Source organism: Pelmatolapia mariae, linkage group LG12 (assembly GCF_036321145.2).
Source record: "Pelmatolapia mariae isolate MD_Pm_ZW linkage group LG12, Pm_UMD_F_2, whole genome shotgun sequence".
NCBI lineage: Eukaryota > Metazoa > Chordata > Actinopteri > Cichliformes > Cichlidae > Pelmatolapia > Pelmatolapia mariae.
In genome coordinates, this window is record NC_086237.1 from 2,090,458 (window position 1) to 2,113,804 (window position 23,347).

The following is a 23,347-nucleotide window of genomic DNA, read 5'->3' on the forward strand; positions in this document are numbered from 1 at the left end:
GTGGTCTACTAGACTGGTTGGTGTCCACAGAGATAACAGGTGGTCCTTACCTGACCGCGTCGGCCAGCTTCTCGTACTGGATCTCCGTACGGAAGAAGTGCGAGTTGGCTGGCTCGTAGCGCATTGCGGCGGTGAGCGTGCAGAAGACTGTGTGCAGGAGCTCAAAAACCTGGTTCTGGTTCACGCGCTCCCAGCCGTGTCGCAGCGGCTGACACAGCGAGCGCTCCATGGCCACCAGAAGCGAGGTGACGTAGACGAAGCCGCCCACCTTGCGGAACACCGTCCGAGTGCGGTGACTCTCTCGTAGCACGGATAACAAAGCCTGAAGAGAGGAAGGATTATTTCATTGGAATATTTACAGACTGACACGTCTACAAACGCTACTGTTTTTGCTTTAGCTAACGTAGCTTGATGCATAATGTCTTCTGACGATGTCACACGTCATGTTTCTCCTTCCCTGACAGATCTGAAACTCCCACTTATTTACTTTATAACTTGCTCAGTTATTTTCTCCTGTCTTGATTTTTCACGTCATTTATTTTTTGTCAACCCATTCAATCACATTTCTATTCATCAACTCATTTTTCCTCTCATTGTTTTTTTCCAGGGACATATTTATGAGCCCCTCTGGGTTTCTTCGCCCCGCTGCACCGACTCGGTTTTTATGGTTTGCATTTGCAAGCAACCAAACTGAAACATCAAACTGTAACCTAGATATGTATCTGGGGAGGTAAAAAAAATGCCTGAGAACACAGAGCGACTATGACAGGCAAAGATTTTAATTGGCAAACAGGGAGAAAAATGTCTGCGACCGACAGCAGGTGAAGCTTTTGAATGACACCGGTGAAGTGCGGTGTCAATAAAAACTAAACAGCACCACCGGGGGCTTTTTAATATCATCACCTCTGAAGTAAAAATGATGGAAGCATGGGATGTACAACTAAATGATGCATGCTTCTCTGCATACTGCAATAAGTACATGTGCAGTCTTTCAGTCAAGAATATAACAAACTAAAGAAGTACTGTTACTAATATTACTCAGGCTAACTTGACAGTCGTGGATATCTGAAAACAATCAGTACATTACCATTACAAATTTATAAAAATAAAGTGAGGAAAAATAACTCTTTAAACACCAGAATATTAACCCCAAACATCAATGTGGAGAGCAGAAGATGGACAGCATTAACCAAATTCAATCTTAAAACTATTCCATTGTTGATGAAAATGATTTGTTTATGAAAACTATTTATTTTTCCTGATTTTGCTGTACTGGAATCATCAATTTATTTCTGAATTGCACAAATAACTCTCATTCTCTGACACTCTCAGTACCCTGAACTCATTTATTAAACAAACTTTTTTATATTTATTTATTTTAAAATTTAATGTTTTAATGTTTTGGTATTCCCATAACACCTGGGATTGATTATTTAAGATAATGATTAAATAATCAATCCCAATAAAAATCACAGACCGTCTCAGACTATCGTCTCAGAGGGGGATATTAAGTGGGGGAGAAGAGCATGAAGGCAGAGAAATGTAGGGAGGAAAATAGAGGAGAAGACAGAGAGTGGAATGCAGGGATGAGGAAAGATGAAAGGGAGTGAAGGAAGACTGGGGGGGGAGTAAAGAAGATGAGGGAGGGAGGAAGATAGGAAGGCAGATTGGGAGAAAGAGAGGGAGGAAGCTGGGAGGAATAAGTGGTGGGGAGGGAGAAGTAAAGGGAGGAAGATTGGAGAGAAGATTCAGACAGATGATGAAAGGGATGGAGGGAAGAAGATAGGGAGGGAGTGATTGGGAGGACTGAGGATGGAGGCGGGAGGGAGCAAAACAGGGAATAAGAGAGCGAGATACCAAGGAGGGCGATAGGAATGAAGAAAGGAAGAGAAAGAGAGGAGGCAAGGAGGGAGGAAAATAGTCAGGAAGGGAACATGATGGAAAGGCAAATCAGCAGGAAGCGAGGGAAGGACATCGAGTGGAATGGGGGACGGTGGTAGAGAGGGAGAAGTGAACAGAGGACAAAAAAGAAAGAAATGGGGTGAAAAACAGGAGGAGGGTCGAGTCCTTGGTCGACCCCTTCAATTTCAGGGTTTTGATTTAGTTGTGAATATTCTCTAGTTGTACAGGATGCTTTGCTTCTGTCCAGCTGGTGGGACAGGCTTATTTGGCACCGCGAGCACAGGTGGATCAGGAAATGCTGACCAAATGCTGAAACAAACCCTGAAACTCAAAGGGGTAGATCAACTCCACAGTCTTGTCTTCTTATGGAAGGCACAAAGAGTTGTCTCAGACCGCCTAGGACAGGGGTCTCAAACTCGCGGCTCGGTGGCCACTTGCGGCCCACGCCACCCCTACTTGCGGCCGTATACTGACGCGAAGAAATATAATGCAATTTGGGCCTTGAAGTTACTTTTTTTGTTAGGAAGGATGTGTTTGTTGTTGAGTGCAATGTTCAAAGAAGTTCTTTAAGAAGCAAAAAATGATTTAATATGAAGGCAACATGAGCAGAGAGCATAAACATGTCGAGGGATTGGCTGTGTTAGTTCACTGAGAGAGTCAAAAACTAATGTGTACACTTATGTCTGCATTTTTATTTTGTTAAATATGAACAAAATTATAGCAGAAGTGCTGCCACGTTTCTGGCCAGAAAGAGAGCACCAGTTTGTTTATCTGGTAGTTCAATGAACGGCTTCAGTTAGTTAAGAGTGAGAAAAATAATTGCGTTCACATTTGCAGATTTGTCTTGTTAAACAATATTTGAAGTTAAAAAAAACAAAAAAACCGCTACATTTTCAGAAATATTCGTGGGTGTTTTCTTGTTAGTTTTGTACTACTTGAACACTAAGTGGCCCTCCAATGAGATGACAGTGCCAGCAGTGGCCCACAGCTCATTTAAGTTTGACACCCATGGCCTGGATCTTTGCCTCTGTCAGCTGGTGGAAAAGGTTCCTCTGTTTCCAGTAGGACTGGATCATCAGGTTGTGCAGAGAGGTTGTATTAAACAGATGCACTTTCTTGTTCTGTCACTTCAGAATCATTACAGTGACCAACAGTGCAGTTTGAGTAATGAGTAATGCAGTAGAGTTTTTGTTTTTGCAGTGTAACTATTGAAGTGGCTGGTGAGAGTATGTGTATATGTATTTACTTTTCAAGCTGTGGTCAAAATGAGTTCACTGAACAAACCACCCTCTGTACCATTCACTCATCAGGCAGCAGAGCATCACACTATGATGACTGTAGCACATGTATAGGTTATATATATATATATGTAGCACATATACACAGCACTGTGCAAAAGTCTCAAGCAGTCGCTCATTTCTCTCTATCCTGTTAGGAAATAGGTGAAAAATAGTGAAGTCAATTAATGAAACATGTGCCTGCATACACTGAAATACAGCCAGAAACAGAGTTCGTATGATTTTAACAAGCTTGAGTGTCAATATTTATTATAACCACCTTTATTCTTCAATACAGCCTGAATTCTCTTAGGCGAGCCTTCTTGTAATTTCTTTAAGTAGTCTTCAGGAATAATTCTCCAGGCTTGTTTAAGAACACCAAAACTTTTTTGGACGCTGGCAACTTCAACAATATTGAGGTCTGACATGGTTCCATTGTGTACTTTTCTGTCCAGGTATGCTTTCCCTGTAATGGAAAAGCATACTTTAATAGCTCTTTAAAAACCACCTTGGTGGTGTAAAAATACAATTTTATGCCTTTCAGACTCTGATCTTTGGCATTTTGCATCGATTCAGCTGAAGAAATGGGAACAAATCATGCGTGTTTGTGAGAGACTGCTAGTAAAGCGCCTAAAGATACAATTTAAACTAATTTGTACCCCTCAGCTGTAAAAGGCTCAAGAGCGAAGTCACCTCGGACCCCTAACCTCTGACCTTGAGGTCCAGGTCACCGACATATGTCTCAGATTTTTATTAGATACACCCATGATATCAATTGGATTTCTTTTACATCACCTTGGTCTTGAGTTATCGCGATCACAAATTTGAGTGTCATGCCGCCCACTCGCCCAGCAAGGTGATGACAATATCTAATCAGCCTTTCACGGCTGAGGGGTAAAACGCAGAAGATTTGGCAGGTTCCTGTTTGACAGTTTACCTGCTCATTTACCATGTTAAATGTTCAAGATCATGACAGCAAAATTAGAAAAAGTACAGCTTGCTTGGAAGGGTTGCTTGGATGGATCCTCTTCTCTCGAAAACAAACATGGAAACACAGCGGCACAGCTTAGGTTTGTTTCTGAACCAACCACAGGACTTCTGGAACTACGTGGATGTTTGGGCATAATGCATATTAACACAAACACGTCATACTACGGTGCAGTACGTTAGCACAATGGTGGAGGGGCGATGACTTGTGACTTTGCAGCCACAGGACCTGGGCACCTTGAAGTCACCAGTACCAAAGTATCCTACAGTCAAACGTGAGGCCACCTGTCTGACAGCTTAAGCTCTATTAAAACTGGCCCATGCAACTGAAGACAGATCCCAAACTCTGCAGCAAATCTACAACAGAATGGCTGAAAAAGAAAAGACTCAATGCAGTCTTTTCTTTTGAAACACTGGTGGGACGTTAAGACAGCTGTGCAAAAACTTTGTCTGCACACGTGAAATGAACTAAAGCAATGCTGTAATGGGGAAAGGCTTCTACAAGACACTGAATCATGGGATGTTCTTAGCTTTTCACCTAAATGCAATAAGAAAAACTAAGAACATCCCATGTTTTGTTGCTAAGGAACACGCCACCAGTGAAATCTCACAGAGAATTGCATCCCAGTACTGAGAAATCACTGCACTGAATTTTCACATTTCACATCACCCATTTCTTAAGATTATAGCTAGAAAAGTAATGAGTATAGCTGGAACCTATAAACATGTCCAATTAGAGGGACAGTGAATAAAGGAGAAGTAAAAACTGTTACACGTTGCACCACTGATCCAGCTGTTTCCTGCTACTTTAGAAGACTTACAGACTCAGCACAATGCTTTTAAAACCAGTCACAGGATGTTAAAGACATCCTCTTCCTGGGAAATTGCCACCAGGGTACATCTATATGCACATAAAACTTGGGTTTTGGGGTGTTAAGTTTACCAGCCATGGGGAGGCTTTAGGGACAGGCTGTTCTCTCTCGAGATATATAAGTGGACACCTTCACAAGGCTGGATTTTACTCTGGTATCTCTTAGAGGGTCTGCAGTGCATTAGTGTAAGTGATACTTAAACTCTGAAGAAGAGGGAAGAAAAATTATTAAAGTCAAACCAGATTTGATACGAGTTCTTTGGAATCCTTTTTAGGGCGATAATTAAAATCCCTGATTAGCGGAATTGGAGTAAAATGCTGACGGGTTAATCCAAGCAAAGCCTCGGCATGAGAATAACCTCGTTTGAAGGAGTGGAATTTGAAAATGCAATTACGCTTCAGCAGATGAGCCTCGCTCACATCCTGTCTGTGTGTGAGTGAATGTGAGTGTAGTGTATGCTTTTATGTGCACCTAGCTCTCAGTGCACCTTGTTTGAAGCAATTACTGTATGCAGGGCTTCAAATGAATATTGATTTTTAAAATTACAGACTTTCCTTTCCTCAGCCATCTCACTCAAATTCACAGACGGGTTTTTTTTGTGTCTACTAAAACAAATTCAGCAGAAGTAAATGTAAAAAGACACATAAACTGCACAAATTAAAGGAATATAAGTGGTGAATCCCAGCAGAAAGCGCCTCAACAATATCGATTAAAACAAAAAGAAGACGAATAAGTGGCGTGTGCCGTTACCCTCAGTATGTCTGTCTTCAGCTGCAGCTCACTGGGCGGTGCAGAGTGCATGAGGCCCAGCAACGTTCCCATGTCGTCGTCACCGCTGGGCGACAGGACAAGCTGCTGAATGATGAGCAATGCGTGTTCGCGACACTGGCGGTACTTCACGATGTTGTGAACACAACGCGCGCCACCGAACTCTCTGAACAGAGCTGCAAGAAAAGAAGAAAACACAAAACATAATGATATCAGGTCAATTAATGAATAATCCACTTTGTTGCTGATGGGTAGATTTCAGAGTACTAAAAACCTGTGGTTGCCACATAATTAAAGACTACATCCAAGTTTTACTACAATCGGCTCTAAAGTTGAGTCGCAATTAATGTACACGCTGAGGACGCGCTGAACTGTTGTGCTGTTCTTTGCCGCTGTTAGCTACTGTTAGTCGCTGTTAGCCATTGTTAGCCAGAGTTCAACCATCTGTGACGTGGATGTTACTCTGCTGGACTTGTAAGCTTAGTTAATAAAGTCTTATATGATGTGAAAATATAGTTCAACTGTCAATCCGAGAGAAGTGTGATTTTTAGCTGCCATGATGCTAGCTCATAACTTGTTGTTTAGCTGGCTCTTATCAGCTGTCTGGAGACATGAGGGTGGCAAGTCTAATCTGCTGACAGATTTGAGACTACGCTAGTGGCGCTTTCAACACATTTTTGTTCATTTGGTGAAGAGGACTCCTTCTCTGATGATAAAACATGGGTATGATGCTTTATATCTTTAGTCTAGAGGTGCAGACACAAATTTAAATGGCATTCGAACACCTACGACTTCTCTTCTCTGCCTTTGATGTACTACGTGTATGGCCAAACTTTAACCACATGTAAAACACAATTAGTGAAACAGGAGATTTCCTTCCGGCCACAGGATTCAAATATGGTGTGGGTAACATGGTGGCTTCCACAATCCACAAACCAGCTCCCATGTATTTTTAATGAATTAATTCTTAGTTTAATCACACACTATTCTATGTACAGTATCCTTTTTTTTCTATTAAATTACCTTTGAAAAAACTAGAGAGTGCACCTTTAAATACTTTCATTCACTGCAAGCCTTGAAGATTTGGCTGTTGCTCCGAGGGACCAACTGGGCCCCAGAAGCACCAGAATACTCGTCTTTTCCAATTTCCCATTTTAATACCTTTCATTTGTAAAATGAAAATTATAAAGTTATGCACAAATAACCTTAGATCCTTACTTGTAGTGAATGCTTCTTTTAAACATTTATAAGGAACGTTTTGACATGTTCAAACGTCTTCTTAAAAACCTATTTGATAAATGCATTACTGAAAAATATGTTTTTGTAACATTCTTGATATTTATTTAAGTTTATCTGCAAATATAAAAACCTTGACCAGTCTCATTATTATCATTTCTTTCTAATCTTGTTCAAGTCTCTCCAGGCCAGCTGAGGAGGATCAAGCGTAAAATGTAAATGTAATCAATGTGTCAGAGTGAAGCGCTCCAAATATTACACATATCATCGTCGTCCTCACCGAACCACCCGGTCGTCATCATCAAGGTCAAACGGCGCTGTGAGCTGTCAGTGTTCTCGCTGCTGCTTATGCTTGTGATTCACTGCATTTCTACAGCTGACCGACGCGCACAAACACGCACAGATGACGAGCGTGTAAAATAAATGCAATAACATCATTTATTCATCTCCAGAGGAAAGCTCTTTCCTTTCCACTTCAACAGGGAGGTCAGAGTTCAAGGCACATAATCCTGGAGATGCAGAATCAATGTCTTGCTCAAGGACACGTCAGTAAGGATGGGGAATGGAGATTGTGTATTAGTTAATTTTAAAGGTACAGTCCGCATTTTAGTAATTTGGTGGTTTTTCAGGAGACATTATTTGCACTGAAAAGATCTGATTTAGTGAAAAGCAGCATCAGAGCTGAGACTCTCAAACATTTCACCCAACAGGACCTTATAGAGACACAAAGTCGTGTCACTTTTCTTTAAAACCTTTTTTTTATTATTGTTGTTTCTATTGATTGATAGCACTGACGCTTTAAGCTTGGCTACATGATAAGAATCAGGTACTTAAGAAATTAATTACTGAGGGACATTAAATCTAGTTGTGCCTCCAAAGTCCATATTAATCTATAATTATTCCCTTCACATAATTAAAAACATTTCTGTGTGGATTTCATTTAAAGTGCTGCGATCGTGGCTCAAGAGTTGGCAGTTCGTCTTGTAATCGGAAGGTTGCCGGTTTGAGTCCCGGCTCCGACAGTCTCGTCACGTAAATACACTGATTTACTGCTGAATAACTGCAGTATTTATCGCAGCACTTAACTGTGAATAAGGATTTATGAGGATAAAGAATCTATAATCCAAGTCGAATGCAAAAGATCTAGTCTTTGATGGGCGATCGTGGCTCAAGAGTTGGGCGTTCGCATTGTAATCGGAAGGTTGCCAGTTCGAGCCCTGGCTTGGACAGTCTCGGTCGTTGTGTCCTTGGGCAAGACACTTCACCCGTTGCCTACTGGTGGTGGTCAGAGGGCCCGGTGGCGCCAGGGTCCGGCAGCCTCGCCACTGTCAGTGCACCCCAGGGCAGCTGTGGCTACAATGTAGCTTGCCATCACCAGTGTGTGAATGGGTGGATGACTGAATGTAGTGTAAAGTGCTTTGGGGTCCATAGGGACTAAGTAAAGCGCTATACAAATACAGGCCATTTACCATTTATGCTTTTTAAGAAACTGTTCTGTGCATGAGTTTACCTGCGTTAGTGTTGGTGGTGTTGGAGCCCTGCAGGAGCACAGTCAGAGTCTCCATCACCAGCCAGGCCAACTGCTTCTGCTCCTCAGCCACAGTGTTGTTTTTGCAGTCAGCTAAACATGGAAGGAAACAGAGAGAGAGAGGACAGAGGTCGATATTAGACGGGATTACAACTGTGATCCAGTAAAATAGTTTCTAAAAATTTCTAAGTAAAAGAAAACTAAAGAAGCAGTTCACCTTGGTCATTATTGTGTGGTTGCTGTTGTGAGGCCGGTTCTTTGAGCAATGCCGCGTACTTGTGCAGTAGGTTGACCAGCACCTCCAGCAGTCCGACCTCCCGCAGCACGTCGCTGAACACCGGGTCGTGCCTGGCCAGCTTCAGCAGCGTCCGTACGGAGGTGATGCTGCAGGCGTGCGAAGTGCTCGATTTGAGGAGCACGCTAACGCTGAAGAGTTCCTTACACGGCACATAGTTGAGGCTGAAGACTACAAATTCCAGCAGCTCAAAGTACTTGGTCTGAGCCTCGGGGAGCTTGGCCACACGCTCTGCAAACTGAGACAGCGTGTGCTGCGACTCTAGGATGAAATAGTTGGCCGGTTCGGCTGCGTAGATGTTTCCGATGGCGTCCAGGAGCATGCACGCCAGGCGGCTTGTTTTGGCCCGTAGAAAGGCGTTTTGGAGCACCGCAAAGGCCTGAATATTACGCACTGTATGGCCTGAAATTTAAAATACAACGAAATATATATATATATATATATCAATCAGTGTCCACAGAGAAAAACATCAGCTGAAGCAGAAGAAATGCAGTAAACAAAAACTAATAAAATGTAACAATTCTGGAATGGATTAACAATTAGATGCAACGGTCTCAGTCATAGAAAAATTTGCTCTGTTTTGTATTTTGTGTAAATATCCAAAATTGTTACATAACAGAGTCCCAGACGGGTTTACTACAAACGATTTAAACAAAGCCAGCCTTTCTCTGCCTTAGCTGGCTAGACCACTGCGTGACCTTAATATAAAATACTTATTTCACTCAATGAGTCGCAATTAAATGAATAATTTATGTGTTTTTTCTGGATTTTGTGGTTAATATTCTGTCTTCTTCCATTAAAATGAGACAGAGTATTCATTTCTTTGTAAGTGAGCAAACTTTCAAATTCAGCAGGGGATTTTCGTATAGTCAACAGGAGACTCTTCCTTCAGTTTCTGCTGAATCACTCCACTGAACTTTTTACAGCAACTGCAAAAACGTCTCCTTTTCTGACCTCTGTTATTCTAAACTGCCGTCTGTCACTGCACAGTTAACAGGGCAGATACACGATACTTCAAATTACTTCCCTGTTGTCATTCTTTTTTGTCTTTTAAATATACACGTTTCCAGTTTGCTTCGTTGAGTTGATACTGGAGTCTTTATACGGAATAATCTTCATTCAGTCAGTCAAAAATATTTTAGGCTTATTTTAAGCTAGCTCAAAAATCATAAGCTATGACTTTCACACTCACAGGACGACAGTAAAGAAAAGGAGCACTGAAAGTGTGTGTCAGCACATAGCCTCAAACACACACAGCAGTTAAGTGGATGTGGCGGGTTAATTAGGCGTGTAAGCGCACCCTCATACCATGATGGCTCCTGGTAATGACTCTGTGCTCAGCTGGAACTGTCACTAGGTGGGTAAACACAAGTGTAACTGCATGTGCTTGTGACTCAGTTGACTTCAACTTTGTTAGCGGCAGGGTGTATGCGGTTAGAAACCTAACACGCTGACAGTGAGTGTGTTACCATGTGTGAATGGGTGGAGGTGAAAGGCTGAGTTACAAACACCACAGCTCCAAAGAAACTGTGTTTGATTCTAAAGCACTGAAAGCTGAAAAGCTACACAACGAACCCACACAAAGTCAGAATGACATATAAATGGAGGGAAATGTTATTTTAGTCATTTGCATTTGCTTAAAAGACAAATAAATGAATAAGTAGAGAATGGACTAAATACAATTTTAAGTTAAAGTAGTTACATCAAGGGCTAAAAAATGAGGTGACACCTCCCAACACAGGGAGGTGTAGCCCATCAGTGTCTGTTACTGAGCTGCACCTCCCAACCCCGTCTGTTGTTGGTGTCTTTGGAGCACGTTTAGTGGATTATCTGACTAAAATTATGGTTTTATGGTTTGTACCACACATTATGGCTGTGTGGTACAAACCAAGCAAGGAGATTGGCTTTAGTTAGTAAAACTGTACTATTTAATTATTCTCTGCCCTAGCATTAATTAGCAGAATCTGTGTTTGTAACCTTGTGTGGCAGAAGTGTGGTGCCTGGCTCAGCTGCAGGGGAGGAGTGGGGCAGTGAGCTCAAGGGGGCAGTGCCAAGAGGCTGGAGGGGCAGGTGGCGGTGATTTACTTAATGAGGTTTCTCCCTTTATATATAGTGAAGCCAGAGACCTGGGGGAGAGTGTGTGTGCTGACGACTGACGGAAAAGTTGGTGAACTGTGTGCCGAAACGTACAGCCACATGTGTGTGGCGCTTCAATAAACAGCTCGCAAGCATACAACATACCGGTGTGTCGGGTTAGTCTTTACACCCAGCATTGGTCAAAACAGAAATGTCAAGGTTTTTAAATGAATCCAACAGCTTCAGAGTTTTAGTCTGAATTATTTGAATTCTTTATTTTGGACTTTATTGTATTGATGTATATCTAAGCAGGTTAACTACTGAACCTGTGTTTGGCAAGCATGTACATGTGGGTCAGAAAAGTACGACAGTGTTCCTCAGGTGGATGAAAAAATAAATAAGTTTAAATCTTTCTACAATCAGGATGAGCCTGTTCTGTTTGCATGAAAGAGGCTTCAGTCATTTATCTCCAGCAGCGTGAAAGGCGACAGAGGAATTATGGCGTCTGTCAACAGGTTAATCTTATTGGGATGAAACACCCATCAGTCATTTCAGCGATGGGGATGGAGGTATAAATGTAGACTTTTTCACAAGAAATTCCTTTTTTTGTTTTAGAGCTTCTGGGAAAATCAGGCTGGTGCTACTGTGTAGACTTAAGAAGCTGAACATCACTGGTTTGTTAAAACAGTGTCCCTGTTTCAACACTTTATTTAAATGTGTCCTTGATTTCTTCCTTAGAGGACACCAATGGAAGATCGTTATGAATCATCTCTAGCTGAGTGTAAGACTTTGAATAAAACTTTGAATCATGGAGGCTCTAATCCAAGGGCATCATTTGCACATCTATATGTTTTACTCTGAAGTCTTGCTCATTATAAAACTTATGACAGATTTAAGGATCAGCCAAAGTTGCATCTAACATACCTTTCCCAGAAGGTTGCGGGAGAACAAATCCAGGCAACAGGAAGGGGGCGCCGGTTGTCAATCCAGCAGGCTTCAACTCCGTCACCCCATACGTGCACAGACAGGTGACCAGGTTGACCAGGTCCTTCAAAGCATCTTTTGATTCGTCCTCCTTGGCCTGTTCCAGTCTGGATGCACAAGAAGAAGTTGCATCAATCTTCACACAACATAAAGTAAATAAGGTCTCAGTCACACACATCCAGAGGCTGGTGAATTCTTGGTAGCTACTGTCACCAGAGAAAAAGGTGTAAATCCCTGAATGGTTGCCAAGTGGTTGCTGGGGGTTGCTAGGTGAAACAGGCTGCAAAAGCCTTGTGAATGCTGTGTTTGGTAGCAGACTGCCATATTCATGAGTGTAGGACGACAAGTTGTTGGTGTCTTCCATGCAAACTATGGACAACTGTAGTAATCTACTAGCAAACAAAGAAGTCACGGGGACGATTCTGGTCCAGCACCCTCTGTGCAACTTATTTCAAATAGCAACCTCCAGCTGCCACTTTTCCACTCACTGGGTAATTCATATTTTTTGTCTAGTAACCAGCGGACACCAATCGCTCTAGGTGACTTTAAAAACCTGTGATGAACTGTAGGAAGGAAGACCTAAGCTGTACCTGAGCATGAGGTCGCAGAGGAAGGCGTAACCCTGGCACATTCGGAAATCGTCCAGCAGGGTCTGCGACACGTCGCTGGAGTCTTTGAGGAAGCAGGAGAGGCCAGCAAACATCTCAACGATCTCCAGAGGGGAGAGATCGTCTGACTGCTGCATGTTTTGAACACATGTGGCCAAGCATTCCTTCTCTGTAAACCAAGGAGGGGGTGTTAGAGACAAAAAAATGCAATCTGTAAGGGAGTTTTGTGACAGAATGTATGGGAATTATTAAGGACATAAAGAGCTTTCCCTTGATCTTAGATTTATAGGAAGTGAAACAAAAATGCATCAGGTGGACAAAGAAACAGAGCAGCTTCAGACAGATCTGTGCTGCTTTAACAGCATTTGTTATGCTATAAAGACAAAAGCTTCAGGGTTTTTCTTTTTTTAACTTAAAATAAAATGATCCATCTGCATATTTCACATACACAATAATAACAGGGACAACCAAGCTTATATAATAAATCACATTAAAAATAATTGGTTTTACTTAGTGTCACATAAATCATTGCACAAATCTCACAACAAATTGTAATTAGGCAACCCTCTGGAGCTTTACAGGCTGTGAACTGTAAATTATCTAAGTGTTTTAAAAATGGTAGAAAACAAGCTTCCCTGTTTTGTTCAGCAGTATTCTCACAATCTGTGTTTTGTTACTAAGCTGTAGAATTTTGTGTGTGGACTGGTTCACATTTTCTAATATTTCAGAGCAAAAATGCACCTCCAGATGTGGTTTGGAAGACGGTTACTTCCAGAAACAGATGTCCTTTGCAGACGGCGCGTTTGTACGTACCGTGGATGTATTTGACCACGTTGACGCTGAGGCCATGTCGGGAGATGGTGGTGAGCACCTCCCCAGCACTCCTCCTCCAGGGCAGGTTGTGAGGAGGACACCAGGAGGTGATGGCGCTAAACAGTAACTGCAGGTCATCCTTTTGGGCCAGCTCCTCCGCTGGAGATACAAATGTGCAGAGCTTCACCAGGATCTGCACAAGTGGAAACGAAATTATATATTTTTTTTTAGTTATGGGTAAAAACAACAAAATAAGCTGCTGAAAAACAACACAAGCCCGAGTCTTTTGTCACAGAGATACAACTGTGTTTGTGACGCAGGCTGATTGATGAAAAGATTCAGGATTAAAGTCTTTATGGGAGGCAGAACCTCGAGTCTTTTTTATCAGTGAACAAATCGATTTAAAATATCAAAATAAGCCAATAACCATGTTATAATCCTCTGATCTGCTACAGACTCTCCACGCAGACTTTTTTCGCTCCACAATTCAAACACAAACATTTTTTGACGATGTTTAAATGTTTCAGTTATTCTTTGTGTGAAGGTTTTAAACATAAAGCAAGCTGATAGCTACACAAACTAATAAAGGCTCTTAGTCTGGAGTGTAACAGCTGACACTGTTGTCTTTTTACCTGGACAAAGACTTTCTGGAGGAGCGCCCTACGGTCAGCCAGGGGCAGCTCGGGCTGGGTGTGCCCTTGCCCTGGCGTCTTCTCTTGGCTGGGTGGTGGTGGTGGTAGTGGTTGTGGCGGTTGTGACGTGGGGCCTACAGGTGCCTCGGCCATGTGGGGCAGGTCAAAGAACAAGTAGAGGCATTTGACGAGCGTGGAGGGCACAGACATGGTCGTCATGCAGTCCACAGTTTTCTGTTGAGGGGCAGAGAAAAGGGGATAACATTTTATTTCCCAACACAGTTCAGAAATACAGGGCTATACTTGTGATGTCCCAGCCTTTATTTGTCACTTTATTAAAGTTGAGCTGAATTAACACATTAGTTTGTATTTGAAGTAACCCATTAAGACCCCAAAGTCACAAAATAACACAAACTGAAGGGCCACTAACTTTTGTTAGTGGAGTCTAACGTGTTTGCTTCCCAATCACAAAGAACTTGTACAGAGGCGCAGTAAGGGATAGCATTAGCTAGAGAAATGCTAATCTTACAATATACAACACTACTGGATGAGAGCATGAACAGGAGTGGTGGTTCTATTCAACTACCTGTTCTTTACTTTTCTATGCATTTCTAGTTCTGCTGTTTTCTTCTACTCAGCCACGTTCTGGATGCTTAATTCTTATTTTGCAAATTCAGAAAATATAAATCTTCTAATGTACGAGTATATAAATTGTTAAAATCATCAGAGCTGTGTCATAATCATATTCTCCATAATATAACTGGTATAAATTTTTTTGAGAAATAAAAATGTCATATCACAATAGCGCAACTGTATCATTGATACAGAAATACCAAAACCTACAACGAGACAAGCCCGGGCATGTCTGACAGTAAGAGCCACACGTCAGCCTCTAATAGATTTAGAACTTAAAAACGGAGCAACTTCAACAACATCCAACAAAGAACTTCAATATGCAAGAAACCTGTTTCTGCTAAAGGTGGAAACAACACACGTTCACCAAAAACCACCATGATCACAAACCAGGCTACGAAGGAGGGGATACTAGCAGGCGGTGATGTGCGACCCAAATGTAAACAGAGCGTCCGCTCGCTGCAAACATTCATTGGAAATAGCCCTGCTTTTCCACCCACAGCAGTTAAGTAGAGTTATGAGGTTAAGTTGCTTTAGATATAGCTAACCTAGAGTGTGAAGCAGTTATTTTATACTTTCACTTTGAAGGTCCAGGGAAAACACAACCTAGCCTACTTGTGCTTACACTAGACTTCTGCTGTGTCACTAATGCTGCACAATATTGGCACTTTATTTCTTAAGATTCACACTTCAAATTAGGAAGTGTGTCATCGATGACAGTAGCCTATCTGAACAGAATGATGGAAACTGGCTTGTGTTTACTTACACATATACATGCTGCTATATTGAATAGCTTAAAGAGTTTTCATTCACTTATTCAACCATTACATACAAGAACCCTGAGGTACTTATTTATTCATTGCTTGTATTTGTAATTGTGTATTTCTTTTCCCCCCATTTGTTTCACCTGATTATGTTTCTGCTTAAATCTCTTAAAAATAAAAAAATAAATGCTATTTTTCTAAAATCATTTTTGAAATACTCTGATCTCCTGTTCCTTAAATGTGAGCAATCAGCTTCCACTTTAAATGAAGCTGAAAGCGTGAACGTCAAACACACCTCGACTGTGTCTGCAGAGGCAAAACAACAAAAATGAAGTAATTGTCTAATAACGCATGGATCCAACTGTATGTTGCATAGACTTTTCAGTCTAAAAGGAACATGATTTATTTTTTCCACATTCATATAGAATCACTTTATATCAACCTAAAATAAAGAGCTACAGAGCACCAGCAGGACAAATAAAGATAAAAATGCTGCTTTAAGGGTGACTTTGGTAAATGGGTGTTTTGTTGTGCTGTGATTCAGTGTTGAGTTTCTGAGAGAAAAAGGGCAGGCGCAGCTATAAGGGCCTGAGGTGTGTGTTCACTGAGTGTTTTCCACACTTATACACTGTGTGTGTGTGTGTGTGTGTGTGCGCGCCATGTTGACAAAGATAAAGGGCTGGAGAAAGAGATGGGGTTTGTGTTCACTGAGGCGAATGATTCAGATAATCAAACGCTGCCTCCCACACACACACACACACACACACACACACACACACACAAATTACATTGCTCTTACACACGAGCTCTCACAAAAGACCACATATGTCCATGCGCACGCACGCACACACACACCCACGCTGCAGCTGGATGAAATGACCATCCCATTTACTCCAACGCCGTCTACACGACGGAGAGGAGGTGGATGCACAGCGATGAATAACAAAGCACAGCAGGCGCACACGCAGTTTCAGCCCCTCAGATGGAAAAAAGAAAAAACGGAGTTAGATATAGACAGCTGAAGTAGGCAGAGGTGTGTATAGATGATGGTGAGTCACAGCAATGGAAGACTGGACCAGCACCTGTGGTACAACAAGCCACACCGAGGAGTGTGTGTGTGTGTGTGTGTGTGTGTGTGTGTGTGTGTGTGTGTGTGTGTGTGTGTGTGTGTTTACAGGCTGTCACAGAATACTGGTCCCACTGCAGTTAGGTCAAGGTTACGGTGAACAAATGAGAGACAAAACCAGAGAGACGAAGGCATTTAACAGTGTGTGAGTGTGAGGAAAAACAGAGAGAGACAGGAAGGGAGAAGAAAAATACCAATAAATTGCTCTCCTGTCTGTTTTAAAAAGAGAGAGAGAAACAAGCGCAGTGGGAGTGCATGAAGGGCACCCTTTAAAAAAAACAAAACAAAAGGGGAGTCCAGACCGAGTTACCGACAAAAATATTGCCGTTTTATGCTTTGAGGAAGAAAGAGCAGGAGGTGGGGGAGAAAGGGAGCGAGAGGGGAGAGCATTAAAGGGAGGGAGGTGACGTCAGGTTTATGGGAGGCCAGTTGCCTGGAGAAATCCATTAAACCTACTCTCACTCTCACACACACACGAACGACACGGGTTATTTTTTCCTGTCAGTCTGTGTTCACTGATATCAAACAGTCACAAGAAGCAGCCCTTATTAATTTAAAGGAGACCGCTGACTGTGCAGTGTGCATGTCCAGTGGTACTGACCAATAAACCTAAACAGCACAGGAGAAAATTAGCATTTAAATGATTGTTTACATTTACATCCTCAATGTGTTTACACGTGTGACCAATCAGATCAGCCTCTGGACACAGACAAGGGTCAAGCCACTGTGTCTGAGCCGAAGGAACAAGAAAAACTCAGCTGGAAGTCCTCTCCAGCATTTTGGTGTCTTGAGCTGCAGCTCATCTCAGTCTGAAACACACAGCACAGAGCAACGCCAGCGACTGAACCCAGGCTCTTATTTTACTGAGATCCTGACAGAGAGAGGGCAATGCAAATCTTCCCAAAAAAACCTTTATCTAAGTACACGGCTAATGAGCAAAATCAGAAACTCTTTGCTTTATGAACAAAGATTTTATGCTTATGTCGTTGTGAACTGGCTCTATTTAAATAAAAGCTGTACAGAGACTAATAAACATGCATCACCTATGGAGTAAATCAGCAACAGTAAATGGAAATTTCAGAAAAGCTGGGCTACAGGGAGATGGAAATACCCAACCTTTGAAACACAGCGGCTGAATACTAAAGCCGTCTTGCCTCCTTCCTTTCTCTCGTGTTGAGCAAGAGTTGAGAACTGCACACAGATGCTGTGCTGTTGTGCACGAATATCAAACCTCTGTCATTCAGTAACTAGGAAGTAATGGGAATCTCCATCACATGTGTAGTACTCTCTACTTTTGCTCAACACAACTATTTTATAAGTGCTCTACTAGTTAAGTATACGCCAAGTGGAATTCTTAAGAAAGCAGACCACAAAACTGGCTACAGAAAACCACAACAAATTGCCCTAAAAACGTCAACTGATGATCAAGTTTTTCCGATATATTCATCCAATCATCCAAACCTACAGTCCAAGTGCATTTCTGGAGCACAATGGAAAGATCCGTGCCCACCAGAGATTCACAAATGACAAAAAATAAAGGAACTCTGTGTCAACATGTTATGTCCTACTCATCATTTAGTTACATAAATAACTGAGAACAGGAGTCGGTCCAAGTGCTCACATGTTACATCAGAAGAACACTGTCTGTCTCACAGCCTGGCCAAGTGCCATTTTGCTCTGTCTGGCTTGGCAAGATTGTTGTTGCTACAGTCAAGGAAATATTCAGTAAGTCGACATATTAAGGTGCTGCCTGCCTAACTATTAAACAGTGTATGCTTGAGAGCGGCTAAAGACTGGGCACAGTGAAGGGGGAGTGGATCACGTGTCTGTAGATGGGAAGAGGGGTTCCAACCAAAAGCAACAACAACAGTGAATTTCTGATGTGCAGCAGAGCAGGAAAAGCAGACAGCCGACCAGCTGACAGCAACACTCCCCACAAGACCTCCAGAGGAACGCAGGCCAAAAAGTTCAAAAGAAGTCTGCTGGCCACAATACAAGACTACAGACAAAGACGAAAACAAGTGCTCAACGTCCAACCTTTATAAACAGGTGGTAAGAACAGAGTAAGGCACTCATTACTGTGACTAGATGCTACAAAGAAAAATCACAATGCATGAAGTTATCAAAATCTGAAAAGAATTTTCTTCATGTGACAACCAGCAGCATCAGAAGACTGCAGATAGAAACGTTGTGTTTGGGGAGAATAAATGAGATTCGGTCAGGTGAGAATTGTTAATTATACTGAAGTCTCCTGGTTCTTACGGTACCTTCAGCACAGCCTGAACTCTCTTAGGTAAACGTTCTTTTCATTTCTTTAAATAGTTTTCAGAAACAGTTCTTCAGGCTTCAGATCAAAGCTTTTCTTTGAATGTTCATTTCCTTTTAATCCATTCTTTGTCAACATGACCCCAAACTGCTGCAGATCATCACTTCATCAGACCTGTCGCTGACTTTCAGTCCAGTTCTTGCATAATTTGACATACACCAGCCTTTCCTCCCTTTAATGAATGGCTTCTTGACAGCCAGCTTACATTGAGACCATTTCTGATGAGGCTTCAGTGAACAGTAGTTGTGTCAACGGAAGGCCCGTTTGCTGGATTTTTTTTCTTATTTCTTAAATAATATATTTTTAGGCCTGACACTTCTTCCTTTGTCCTCCAGGACACACTGGCGTATTTTGGAATGCTCTGCAAAGTGTCAGCTAATAGCACTTTGTGAATCATACTGTTGGTGCAAAAATACAATTTCATGCTTGTGAAACTGCCTAAAGACCGATTTAACATTGGTGCTGTGCTAATTTTGAGATTATGTGCAAACACAACACTGGTTCATCCCGTGAGTTAGGAGGTGTTTTAATGCTTGAATGAGTCATAGATCTGAAAATGGTCAGGCAAAAGGACTGGAGTGAAAATGATTGAAAAAACAGCCAATGTCCAAAGGAAAACTTTAAAAACACCTTCAGAAAGCCTGGAGAAGTATTGCTCGAGAACATTTTGAGAAATTACAAAAAAGATTATTTTTTGCTTCCAAGGGCTAAAGAAATGAGAGGTGGTTCAAGACTTTCACACAGTATTGTACAGTGTCTTTTCTACCAACCTGTCCGGAGGAAGCTAACAGGTTGATGGTGGTTAGAAGCATCCAGCCGCGACTCGCCTCCTCACTCTGATTCACCTCCAGGAACTGGACTATCGCTCGACTGGCTGCCTCTGGAAAAACAATCACACACACAAACGTGTGGTTAACTGGATGGAAAGTGACAGCTCACAGTGGGGCAGATGGGTTGTTTGAATAATGATCAAATATGTAACAAATTAATCATTACAGTGGATGCGACAAGAAGGAACATGTGTGGTTGGGCTTCTCGGTTTTGGTTATCTATGATCTTGAAAATAATACATCAATATTGTATTTCGGTCCCACGCACTAGCTTTTCAGTTAGCTCATGTCTTTACCAATTTTAACACAGCACTCTTTGCCCTAAAAATATAGCCACACTAGGTTTAGGAACAAGTATCCATTAGAACCGAACCATAATAAAAAAGCAAATCACACATTTTTAGTCGCTTTTGTGAGCAGAAATAAAAATGATTTTGAAAAGGTTTCCTTAATCCAACCCACCAGCTGAGCCAAAGTCTAGTTACTCATTGTTCAGAGCAAATCCACATCTGTTGTTTTGATAATGAGTACTGCAACGTCAGTTGAGAGCATGAATCATGTACTGACTCATTCTAAAGAGGCCTGGTGACCAACTGTAGGAGTGTTTTTTTTAGACCGTTGTGTTGCAAAATCAGAATCGTTCACTGTTTGATAACAGCACGTCACATGATTAGACAGGGATGTGGAAGAGATGGAAGGACGAGATAAAGCGAGAGAAATAAGAAATAGATAGCTGGTGTGTGTGTGTGTGTGCGTCTTTTTTGAGCAAAACCACAGTCAAAGCTGCCACGGCTGTCAACGCTTTGATGAGATGCTGCTGGCTCGCCCGCAGTGAAGGCTAACCTTTCAGATTGAAGTAGGATTGCATTGATCCTTTGAGGAAATCGATCTACTGAGAGCCAAAAAGTCAACAAATAAAGTGCAAAACTCTGGGATACGGCCTTATCTGATTAGGAACATACATGTTTACACTAACATTTCTTGTCCATTAATCATGAAATCAGCTTTAAACATTCTTTACTAAAACAATGAAATATGTATTTATCTTTAGGGGAACAATTAATAAAAGAATCTTATTGTGATAGGGTAGAATAAGACGAAGCTCTTAAGCACATCCATAGAATAAATCGGGTTTCCAGGATGGAGTAGACAGTTATATTGAGCATCAATTATTTTATTTTTTTAAAATCATTGACTAAAATCAGTGACCAATCATAATCAGTCATGGGCGTAGTGCTGGGCGATATGACGATATATATCGTGTGGACGATAGAAAAGTGTCTATCATGCCATTTGTCTTCTATCGTTTATATCGTACTAACCCAAATTTTATAAATTATTACATAAAATATATAATTAACCCTTTACAACCGGTCGGAGCAGGCACACTCCGTTTTACCTAACTATTTTTAAATCCCTGTAGAACTGGAACCACGTAAGGTAGCACAATATTTTTTTTTGCATGTGAAACCGGAGGAGTTGTACTTACATCTTATGCCATTAGCTTGCACTAGGTCATGGTTTCCTTCCACATATAGCTTTGCAAAAATTGCATAAGAAGCACTTGCAGCAACAAAAACATAATATTCCAAACTTGCAGCAACAAAAACATAATATTCCAGAAACACGCTTTGCCGACGTTCATAAGACTTCCTACGTTGGCATATACGTCAGCGCGAACTATCGCATGTCTGCCATTACCTGCCCGAACCCGGAAGTGACGTCATTTTCGCGAAAGGGCCTTATAAGCCTATGTTGGTGTTTTTAAAAAGACATGTTTGACTTTATGCTTTTCTGTATCGTTTCTGGGATGCTTAGAACTCAAATTACACTGTTGGAAATAGTTTATTTTGATGCATTATAATATTTATTTTCATTTTTCCTGTAGTATATAAAAATTTGTGTATCTCAAAAATAAAACTATGAAGACACTCAAAATAAATTTCTCGTGGTTGGAAACTTTTGTATTTACAGTTTTGAGGGATACACCTCTTAAATTTTTTTTAACTAGAAATATATGTAAAAAACAAAACAAAAACGATTTTCAATTTTTTTGTAGTTTATTGCACTACAAGTTTTTGCAATTTATGTAGTTACTATGGACTTAATGCATACATATTATTAAAATTTGGGCTATAACAGTTGTATTGATATATGGAAACTTGAAATACTCCCGCAAGTGGCACTATAGCATGTAAAATGTAAAGATAAGCTCTGGCGGACTTGGTTCTATGGTAGGTCTTAAAAGGTTAAATAGCCTGTGGCAAATATATTAGTGTTGTCTTCTCACTATACATGCTCTTAACTTTATGCAAGAGAAAATAAAGTATAAAAAAAATGATATTTTTCGCAAAGAAACTCCGTCTCGTGGTTTGCGAGCTGGTGCTGCTTTACGTGCACCCGGATTTGCGACATGCTTTACGGTAACTCAAAACAAAGACTGCACCCTCGGCACTCGCTGTTTACAGACTGCGTACTTTCTAGATGACCACAGGTCAGGTCATATATCGTGATATATATCGTTATCGTGATATAAAATAATTCATATCGTGATAAATATTTTTTCCATATCGCCCAGCACTACATGGGCGTGTACTAATGTCCACTAATAATATACAGATTACAGTATATTAGGGTCCTTGCCATATGTGGCACTAACTCTTGAAAGCCTAACAGGAGTAACGTTTGCAGCACTTTCTGTCATATTGCAGCCTGCTTGTAAAAAACTGACTGTGTTTGGATTACCCAGCTACCCTTGGAAAAACCCAGAAACTATTCTAATAGTCATCAGATGACATATTTATATATACTTAGGTGTCTAAACTCATCATTAAGAGTACTGGGGAGGTCGTCATATATTGTCTTTATGGGGGAAAGTGAAGAAATAAACTCCCTGTAGTCTTCATTTCTATCTTGTCATCTACTATGTGTACCTAACAAAGCTCAGATGCTCCATCTGTGCCTTACAATTAGTTCTATAGTTGAAACGCTGCATGGGAACTGTCTTTGTATCTAAATAAAGAACAAAAATCCCTTTCAACACCACTGTGTGTGTTCATCTGCACAGCCAAAAGGAAAACAGAAGACACGAACCGGTTATGAGAAATTATTGGCTGGTGCCAAAGAAATCAAGTCTACAAGTAGGCCTACTCTATAGTGCATTTTTACACTTACAAATGTGAGTCTGTGTGCATCTGCAAGCTCACCTGTGGATTTATTGGAGGCTCTTCGTCTGATCTCAGTCACCATGAGTCGGGACACCTGGGTGGTGAACTGCAGCAGGTCGGAGAATTTCTCCATCATGCTGCTGGGAGGTGCGTTCCCGAACACCTGAAGTGGACAAAAAAAGCACTTGATCATTGGAAAAACAATAATTTAAAAAAACAAGAAGAGAGGAACCAAAAAAAGACTCAAAAACTAGACATCTGTTCACTCGATACTTATATGTAACCTAGCTTATAGTCAGGCGTGTACAGTTACAGAAATCCTCATTCCTGCTGATATCTATGACAGTTTTTGCTTGAATGCACTACTTTATGGTGACAGAGAACATTGGAGGCTAAGCCTTTGGGGCAGCAAGTCAACAAAGATAAACTACTCTTCATTCAGCAAAGACTCGTCATCTGTTTACTTATCCAGCAAATCTGACTTGAGAGCAGGGCGGGAGGGCTGCCGTCCCGCCGCACAGGG

General features: G+C 41.4%; 1 protein-coding gene across 9 annotated transcripts in view; it reads right to left on the minus strand.

Moving 5' to 3' along the window:
• Nucleotides 1-23,347, minus strand: part of wdfy3 (WD repeat and FYVE domain containing 3) — a 130,356-nt gene that overhangs the window by 82,125 nt on the left and 24,884 nt on the right. For all 9 annotated transcript variants that reach the window (XM_063490048.1, XM_063490049.1, XM_063490050.1 and 6 more), the window contains exons 3-12: nucleotides 22,864-22,987; nucleotides 19,598-19,707; nucleotides 13,979-14,212; nucleotides 13,347-13,539; nucleotides 12,516-12,702; nucleotides 11,866-12,032; nucleotides 8,788-9,267; nucleotides 8,553-8,663; nucleotides 5,789-5,982; nucleotides 51-322 (exon numbers count right to left, since the gene is read on the minus strand). In XM_063490048.1, the coding sequence (XP_063346118.1) occupies nucleotides 51-322; nucleotides 5,789-5,982; nucleotides 8,553-8,663; nucleotides 8,788-9,267; nucleotides 11,866-12,032; nucleotides 12,516-12,702; nucleotides 13,347-13,539; nucleotides 13,979-14,212; nucleotides 19,598-19,707; nucleotides 22,864-22,987 (2,072 nt within the window). The remainder of the gene's footprint in view (nucleotides 1-50; nucleotides 323-5,788; nucleotides 5,983-8,552; nucleotides 8,664-8,787; nucleotides 9,268-11,865; nucleotides 12,033-12,515; nucleotides 12,703-13,346; nucleotides 13,540-13,978; nucleotides 14,213-19,597; nucleotides 19,708-22,863; nucleotides 22,988-23,347) is intronic.